At 35.9% G+C, this 9,032-nt stretch overlaps 2 protein-coding genes across 2 annotated transcripts; both read right to left on the reverse strand.

Annotated features, from left to right (window-relative positions):
• Positions 1-2,718: 2,718 nt before the first annotated feature.
• Positions 2,719-4,797, reverse strand: LOC144708541 (elicitor-responsive protein 1-like). The gene is made up of 5 exons (XM_078581912.1): positions 4,568-4,797; positions 4,223-4,288; positions 3,437-3,575; positions 2,979-3,120; positions 2,719-2,890 (listed from the first exon to the last, which is right to left on the reverse strand). Exons 1-5 carry the CDS (start codon positions 4,635-4,637, stop codon positions 2,888-2,890), a joined length of 420 nt encoding a protein of 139 aa, XP_078438038.1. The 5' UTR covers positions 4,638-4,797; the 3' UTR covers positions 2,719-2,887.
• Positions 4,798-6,932: 2,135 nt separating this feature from the next.
• On the reverse strand, positions 6,933-8,683 carry LOC144708540 (elicitor-responsive protein 1-like). Its single transcript, XM_078581911.1, has 4 exons — positions 8,437-8,683; positions 8,085-8,150; positions 7,375-7,513; positions 6,933-7,193 (listed from the first exon to the last, which is right to left on the reverse strand). The coding sequence occupies exons 1-4, from the start codon at positions 8,504-8,506 to the stop codon at positions 7,043-7,045; spliced, it is 426 nt and encodes a 141-aa protein (XP_078438037.1). The 5' UTR covers positions 8,507-8,683; the 3' UTR covers positions 6,933-7,042.
• Between the last annotated feature and the right edge of the window lie 349 nt (positions 8,684-9,032).

Consider the following 9,032-nt stretch of genomic DNA (forward strand, 5'->3'; position numbering starts at 1 on the left):
GGTTACAATGTTTACTTCAAGGGGTAGTGTATAATAAGAGGTCCAGGGAAAGCAGTGATGTCTGGTTTATCCAAAGATTTTCCGTTGACTAGGTTAAATACTTAAAGGCCAGGTCTTTCATCTCTGGCCAGGCTTCTCGAGCTGGTTGAGACCAGGTATTCGGAGCTAGATGGTCCCCATTAACATCTTTTTAGTTAAACTTTATAAAAATGTTATTCTGTTGACTATGGACATTAAAGTTGACTTTGAAAGGAAAATTCAATGACAGGTGTCTTAGTGAATTGGATTGGTTTTTATTAAAGATAACGACAAACAAAGGGAAGTAGTATTTATGTATATTCATCAATATAAAAAAGAGATGACCTGTGACTAATGTGCACTAGTATTTTTCATGAAACTAACTTCCATATTAAAAGGGACTTAAAAAGAATGAGGAAATTTAAGGGAACAAGAGATTAGAAACAAATAAAAAATCCATATGCATAAACTTCTTGTTTAAGAAATGAAAATTATTATTATCAATAAGAGAAATTCCATTGGGGCTGAGGAATTAAGAAGGGGAAGGTCTGCTCACAACTTTGGAGGGCTGAAAGGCAAGGTGAGGGTATTTCCAACTATGAAGATACGAGGACTCACCACCGAATCTGAAAGCATGAATGTTGTAGAGGTTGGGGGACTGAGAGATAGTGCAGTGACGACATGGTCAACCGCTTAAGGATTCAAAGGATGTGTGAACAAGCCCAAGTTTTAGAGGCATGAGGCTGTGGGTTGTTTTTTAGTGAAGATCTAGAAAGGAGTTCTCCCTAAACCTCTGTAGAACAATTCTTTTACATCTTTATCCTCTACCTTCTTGTCCATGTAGGAAAACTGGAACCCATGTAACATAAAATTAAAATTGATATGGGAATCAATTATTAGACAACCTAATAGGCCCCCGTCTTATGTAACTTCTAGACCACTTAGAAAATAGTTTCTCCAATTTAAAATTTGAATATTTCATTTAACTAATAATTTAAATCCAAATGTCTTTCTGAAACCATTGACTCACCTTACATTGATTATTTATTCTACTGTGATTTGGAGATATAATACTAACTTATGGATTAGATATAAAGTGATATTATTTTTAAACATATTTCATCAACCAAAATGCTCTATCTTGATGGCCAACTATTACCAGAAGATTCTCAGTTAAGAAAAAAGTTTGGAAAATAGTATGAAAACAAATAACATGCGAATGAAATTTATGTTTTTTATTTCTTAATTATTTTTTAACTCACCCTCTTTATTGTTTCCCAATTTCAGTGGGAATTTCAAAATTTCCCTCCATTGGCATGACAACTTATCATTAAGAAGCATGAAACAGAGTTTCCTTGGCTCCCTGGGCTGCTGGTGCGTTTAATAAGGCTCACACTTTAGGGTAGATCATCTTTAAGGTATGCCAAGTGTTTCCACCCCGTTTACTAAATTCTAGCATTTTATCCACACAAATACTTGAAAACATCTAAAAACAATATCTTTTAACTTGTGAGAAGTCAATAAAGGCTCTACATTATATGCTTTAGAAATTCATAAATAATCATACTGTTATTTATATCGTTGGATATTAAGTACTCTATAAAATTTTATGTGTCATGAACCGCAAAAAATACTTGATAGTTTTTGTAACTTACATGCTATCAACATAATTCAGTTGAATAAAAGCACATGCCATGAGTTATATTAAAAATATTTTTGCACATTTCCAGGTTCTGAATTTATAATGTTTTTCTTTTATGGTCTAAGAATACATCCTTCAATCCGTAAATAAATAAAAAAATTCTTCTTTGTTTACTCCATTCATTATCAAAATTATAAATAATTCATAACAAAAATTTTCAAAATGAGGAATGCAGAGAGCATCATAAGAGCTGGGCAAATTAATAATGCTCATAATGCGTCAAGGAATCAACCTGGATCATGGGTAATAAGCATTCACTTCGAAGTTTATCTTGTTACGTTTGGATTTCTTTTGAAATCATGCTATTTGTGATAATCCGTTACCTTATTTTTATGAATAACATGTTTAATTATTTAGTGAAAAATAAAGCATTTACTTGTACAATTTCTTCACAATCTTTCAGACAGAAGAATAGTATTTTTTATTCGATATATAAACATATAAATGTGACTAAAAACTAATGTGAAGAAAAATGTCTCAAAATGAATTAAACTAGTTTAAAATCTTACTTGCATATTTCTCGACCAGGCGGCTTCCCTACGGCAACCCAGCTTTGTGTGCACTTTCTATCTCCTCCAAAATCTAATTACATTAGTCATATGTTAGATTAATAATATACCTCCGTGCATTGTCTATCTCACCCTCAGCTATTGGAAAATTATACGATCAAACAACTTTGAATGCCCATTCCATAGTGTCTTATGGTTCTTATTTCGTATTATGTTTGTTTTCTATTCATCTTCTTATTGTTCTATTCATCTTCCAAGATGGGAATCATATAAGTCCATGCCAGTAATTTATTTTGGCTTTTATTATTTAACTTTCATCCGTAAACATGACAGGAAACAGACCAAACAAGGCCAGATGGGAAACGGATGGAACTGTAGATAAGGTTGAGGTGTTTACTAGAAGCCTGGACCACACTGGATCAGCCGGGGACAATCAAACCCTAATTAAATTGTCGTATATATTATCCCTTGCTTCATACTAGTTCCATCTCGCATGAAAATTCCAAAAAATTATTATTCCAATATGAGATGTTACAGTAGTCCAATTGAATCCACATACAGATTTCAAAGAATCTCTACTCCTCTTTTGATTTTTCTCATGAAAGACTTCAATTCTTCTCCCTCCATATCCATGGGACTTGACGGACAGTTTTGCTCGCTACTGGAAATACCAAAACGAAAAAGCAAACAAAAGAGTAATATGAGGAACAATGCTCTGGCATCCCATAAATTTTAAACAATCAACTCACTTCTTCCGTTCGGCGGAATGTAACGCCAACTCGGATATCACCATAGTAAGTGCCGTCAGCTAGAACAACGTTATACCGTTGGACCGGCATCTCTGCAATCCCCAACTCTGCTCCAAAATCCATCAAATCCCCAACATATATCCTGTTTCAGAGAAAAAAAAACGATTAATAAGTTCTTTGCTTGGCCCAGAAAAAATCGCCCACATAGATCCTATTTCAAATAACAAAACGATTAATCAGATATATGCTTGGCCAGAACGAATGCCCTACATAAACAATATTTGAAAGAAAAAAATGATTAATAAGATATTTGCATGGCCCGGAAAGAATCCACCACATAAATCCTATTTAAAGAACAAACCGATTAAAAATATATATGTTTGGCCCAGAACAAATCACCCACATATACCCTATTTCAAAGAACAAAACGAATAATAAGATATATGACAAAATCATACGTTGCTGTGCCTGCAAAGTCAGCTGCAGTGAACCTGTCGTCGTCCATGATCTTCAAGACCAATTTGTTCTTGTGATCAGACGCGGTGTACTCCGCAGGAAACGTGAACCTCTCGTTCCACTTCGGTTTCGTCCCACCTTCTGCAAGGCAGATACTGAATTATAATCTTTTATAATCCACAACTAATTTCATAACATCATAATACATCAAGAAAGATTAATACTGAAGTAGAATCTTATACAATCAACTACAAATTTCATAACATAGTAATTCACACATGGAGAAAGATTAGTACCGAAATAGATTCTAATATAGTACATAGAAAATTTCATTACTTCGCAATACATCGATAACGATTAGTACTGAATTATAACGTTATATTTATAAAGTGAAGCAGATAACAAGTCATTGGGCATGCTAAATTTTTGGGGCCGTGATGGATTGACCTAGAAAAATTGATTTGGTGAGGAGCATCGATACATCCTATGATAACAAATGGATTAAATTAAGGATTCAAATATAATTGGATTTTATTAAATTGTAACCTAAACTATGTAAATTTTTTTTTGATCAGTTAGAAACATATCAAGAGAGAGAATTTAAGAACAAGTTGAAGCAGATATCATTGGACGTGCGTAATTTTTGGGGTTCGGATGGATTGACCGAGAAAACTCGATCTCGTGACTAAGGAAACGTTGAAGTTTGCGATGGAATTAACACTTTTACATTATTCTTGCATTGACTTTGGTACGTTTAGTAAGGAGGGGATAGAGAGAACCAGGTTTACCTCTAAGGACGCGGCTCTTGCGTTGCTGCGTTTTGTATTGCAGTATAACAAATGGGTCCATCTTGGCTGAGAAAAAATGAGTCACGATAAGAAAAACAGAAGGAAAGAAAACAATGATGGATTGCGTGTTTTTTTCAAACGACAGACCAAGGTTGAAACAGTGCAAATTCAGATCATAGCCATGCATTACTCTTCGAAAATTCCTTGAAACATGAAAATCAAAACAACTTACACTACGTAACTCTCCTCTCCTCTCCTTTTAATATCTACAATCTATTATCTTCATCTATTCTGTCAAATATTGGGGCCTAATCATTGAATCATATTATGAAGAGTTGGACTCACAGAGAATGTCACTTGACTTTAATCTCCTGGCGTCGACCAGATACACCTCCAGCACTCCCTTCACTCCCATCTTTTTCTCTCTCTTTCTCTATCCCTTTCTCTCCTCTCCTCTCGCTCTCTTTCTTCTTCTCCCTGTCTTCTTCTTCTTCTTCTATTTCTTCTTCTCTCTCTTTGTCTCTCTTTCTCCTTTCTCTCTCTGTCTCTCTTTGCCGAGTGCGTTTGGAAGTAAGCTATTCCGGGATTTATTCAGATGGGATTTTGACTCGTTCAGAAGGTGACTTGGGGTCCAGTCGTTGACAAAGCGAACCTTCCGTGAAGGGACTAGCGCGATGGTCTTCAAATAAACGCGGGCAATGAAAACTTTTGACTGACTAAACCAAAACGGTGTGGAATTGGTAACCAGAGACGCGCATAAGATTTTTTGTCTCCATCACTTTCATGTTGCTAGTCTGTCATAATTTGGCTGAGATTACAAGGATCGGAAATGGCCACCGTGTCTTTTCAGATTGGACCCAGTCTTCGCGAAAAATAGGTCCAGTCAAGGTCACATTTCGTTACACTACAGCCAAAGTCAGATTTCTCATCATCAATAAACTCCATAGATGCAGGCTGAACCAGGTAATGCCTCACGACCTTTACACAGGAATCCAGTAAACATAATGGATCATGAAGAGAACTTTACGAAATATTCAGTCTTAGATGGCACGTGAAACTGAGAAAATACAGAATTTAAAACTGGCTAAGTGGAGAGTTTAAAGTGGGAAATAAAGTCGTGTAAAAGTGACGATTGGACAGAATTTAGGATAAAGTACAGAAAAAGTGACCGATATATACAAAATATTTTATTTTAATCGTTTCTATGGTTCTACTGCAGCTTGAATAATTTATTCAAGATGATTACATGGTAAGTGGATAGAAATAAGAGAAGAAGAATATAAAGTTGCATATTGGAATATAAGGAGAGGACCACGTGATGGCCAGTGATAGACTAGATACGGCAAAAGATACTACGCTTTATCAATGACATCATACTAAATAATCTTCGAGTATTTAGAATTAATCTAAGCAGAGCCATTGATGTAAGGAATGTTCAGCTAAAAGAAGAATATATTTTTCTCTTCAAGTAGCAGTGGACGCATAGAGTTATAAATGGCATGCAAGACAGTCACACATTCATCGTCGTGTTTTGTATTAACTCACAGAAATACATCAGTTCTTATGCACCTTCAACACCCTTGAAGATAAATATTTCTCTTTCACCATACATCAGTTCTTATGCACCTTCAACACCCTTGAAGATAAATATTCTATTTCAAGATACAGCCTAGACATTTCTAGGTGACCCAGAAAAGGAGAATATACAGTTGAATAGTGTAGTATGGAGAGAGGATAATAGGATGGATAATAATAGAGTAGGGACGACACAAGATAATATTCTTTATCAATGAACCAGAATAAATGGATTTAGATGATTTAAAACTAATCTAGGAAGAGAGATTGGAATATATCTAAATTAAGTTAAAGGGAAAATATATTTTATGGTCAAGTAGCAGGGGACTGATGGAATCATAAATGTCATGGAAGACACTCACACATTCAACATCGCGTTCGGTGATGCGGCACATAATTACCAACATGCATTATCAGTTATTACATAGATTGAACGCTCCCGAGGATTAAGATTCTATTCCATCCTACATTCTAAATATTTCGTTTTAGTTGATATTGGAGAAGAACATCAAAATGTTCAGATAGAATAGCATTATCCAGATAAGTATGGTTATCATGTCGACATTTGTTTTGAGAGGTGAGGGTAGATGGATGGGAATTCTAGGAAAAGATTTCAGTTTGTTGTTCTTGATGAACTTCTTGATGGTATTATACCTTGCTTTTGACCATTTGTAATCTTCATAGCTGATACACTGACTTATTTTTGGATAAATAATCATGTTTTTGCAATGGAATATATCTTCCACGTAATGGGATTTCAAACACTCTCAGCTTAGATTTAAGAACAAGTAAAAAAGGTGAATGTCTTTTCAAGATGGATCTGGTTTTCCTCAAGTGTAGTTAAAATATCAGAGGAGTTGCCCAAGATTGGCCACAGTATAAGTCCAGACTATGATTACTGATTAGTCTCTGATTAATTACCATGGACGAAGTGATTTTGGGGGTGTCACTCAAATATCAGATTATATGTAGTTGGTAGCTCATGACATAAAGTTTGTAAAAGGGTTTATGGGTCCTTTCTACCTTCTAGAGGATAGAATCGAGCTTGAAACCCGACATGTTGGTGACTCAATCGACTAATTGCCTTAGCCGAATTGGTTAAATGATAAAGCTTTTTTGAGTCATACACATTAGGTTTTATAGGAAATCAAATTATATATTTTAGTACAGATTTTTTTTGTGAATCGTTTCCATAAAAATAAACAATCAGGAACAATGCTCTGGCATCCCATAAATTTTAATCAATCAGCTCACTTCTTCTGTTCGGCGGAACGTAACGCCGACTCGGACATCGCCATAGTAAGTGCCGTCAGCCAGAACAACGTTGTAACGTTGCGCAGGCATCTCAGCAATCCCCAGCTCTGCTCCAAAATCCATCAAATCCCCAACAAATATCCTATTTCAAAGAACAAAACTGTTAATAAGATATTTGTTTGGCCCAGAAAAATCCTCCACATATACCCTATTTTAAAGAAACAATTGATTAATAAGATATATGCTCATCTAAGAGCACATCCCCCAGATAAAATACTACTTTGAAGAACAAAAGGTTAATAAGATACATGATAAAATCATACGTTGCTGCGCCTGCAAAGTCAGCTGCAGTGAATCTGTTGTTGTCCATGATCTTTAAGACCAATTTCTGCTTGTGATCAGACGCAGTGTACTCAGCAGGAAACGTGAACCTCTCGTTCCACGTCGGTTTCGTCCCACCTTCTGCAAGACCAATGTTGAATTATAGTCTTATATAACGCACACCGAATTTAATAACAAAGTAATACATCAAGAAAGGTTTATACCAAATTAGAATATTAAACAGTCAACCAGAAATTTCATAACTGAGGAAGACATCGAGGAGGATTAGGATTGAATTATAATTTTATAGGTGTAAGTTGAAGCAGATAATGCCTTTGGGAAGGCTTTTTTTTTGTAGGTGCGATGTATTGACCTATAAAATTTTATTTGGTGAGGAGCATCGATGATGCCTATGGTAGCATATGGATTAAATTACAGGTCAAAATATAATTGGATATTAAACTATAATCTAAACCGTCGTAAAAATATTGGATCAGTTTGTAACATACCAAGAGAGAATATTTATATACAAGTTAAAGCAGATAACATATATCATTGGATATGCGTATTTGAGGTTCTGATGGATTGACCTAGAAAACTTTATCTCGTGACTATGAAAACCTAAAGTTTGCAATTGAAGTAGCACTTAACATTTTTCTTTCGTTGACTCTTTAACGTTTACTAAGGAGGGGATAGATAGAACCAGATTTACCTCTTAGGACACGGCTCTTGCCTTGCTCCGTTTTGTATTGCAGTATCACGAATGGGTCCATCTTGGCTGAGAAATAATGGGTCACGATAAGATAAACAGAAGGAAAGAAAACATTGATGGATTGTGTACTTTTCTTTCAACGACAGATCAAGGTTGAAACAGTGCAAATTCAGACCATAGCCATCCGTTACACTTAGAAAATTCCTAGAAACATGAAATACAAATTTACACTACGTATCTCTCCTCGCCTTCCACTTATCATCTGCTCTATTATCTTCTTCAATTCTGTCAAAACGTTCAATCAAATATCGTGGCTAAACCATTGAATCATGTCATGAAGAGATGGACTCACAGAGAAGGTCACTTGACTTTAATCCCCTGGCGTCGAGGAGATGAACTTCCAGCACTCCTTTCACTCCCATCTTTCTCACTCTCTCCCCCTCTCTCTCACTTTCTCCTTCTCTATCCCTTTATCTCCTCTCCTCCTCTCTCTCTCTCTCTCTCTCTCTCTCTCTCCTCCTTTCTTCTTCTTCTTCTTCTTATTCTTCTTCTACTTCTTCTCTTCTCTCTATGTCTCTCTTTGCCGAGTGTGTTTGAAAGGCAAGCTATTCCTTGATTTATTGAGTTCAGATTTTGACCCGTTCTGAAGGTGAATTGACCTCCAGTCGCTGACGACGGGAAGCTTCTGTGAACGGACTAGTGCGATGGTCTTTAAAGAAACGCGGGCAAGGAAGATTATTGACTAACTAAATCGGAACGGTGTGGAATTGGTAAGAAGAGACATGCATACGAGAAGAGTCATTGACCGCAAGCATGGAAGAAGCCAGCGCATCCTCAAGCGGACCCAGATTCCTGGACAGTTAGACTTAGACGAATAACTTCCATACAACATATTCAATTAGTGGGTTTTTCTGAGATATTTCATATCGATTGAGGGGGCAGTTATTA

Source organism: Wolffia australiana, chromosome 10 (assembly GCF_029677425.1).
Source record: "Wolffia australiana isolate 7733 chromosome 10, ASM2967742v1".
Taxonomy (NCBI): Eukaryota; Viridiplantae; Streptophyta; class Magnoliopsida; order Alismatales; family Araceae; genus Wolffia; species Wolffia australiana.

Coding starts and splice junctions, on each gene's coding strand:
- LOC144708540 (XM_078581911.1), bottom strand. CDS start 8,506: ATGGGAGTGAAAGGAGTGCTGGAAGTTCATCTCCTCGACGCCAGGGGA. Junction 7,514..8,084: donor CAAGAGCCGTGTCCTAAGAG/GTAAATCTGGTT, acceptor TTGGTCTTGCAG/AAGGTGGGACGAAACCGACG. Junction 7,194..7,374: donor GACTTTGCAGGCGCAGCAAC/GTATGATTTTAT, acceptor TCTTTGAAATAG/GATATTTGTTGGGGATTTGA.
- LOC144708541 (XM_078581912.1), bottom strand. CDS start 4,637: ATGGGAGTGAAGGGAGTGCTGGAGGTGTATCTGGTCGACGCCAGGAGA. Junction 4,289..4,567: donor AAAGTCAAGTGACATTCTCT/GTGAGTCCAACT, acceptor ATTTTTTCTCAG/CCAAGATGGACCCATTTGTT. Junction 3,121..3,436: donor GACTTTGCAGGCACAGCAAC/GTATGATTTTGT, acceptor TCTCTGAAACAG/GATATATGTTGGGGATTTGA.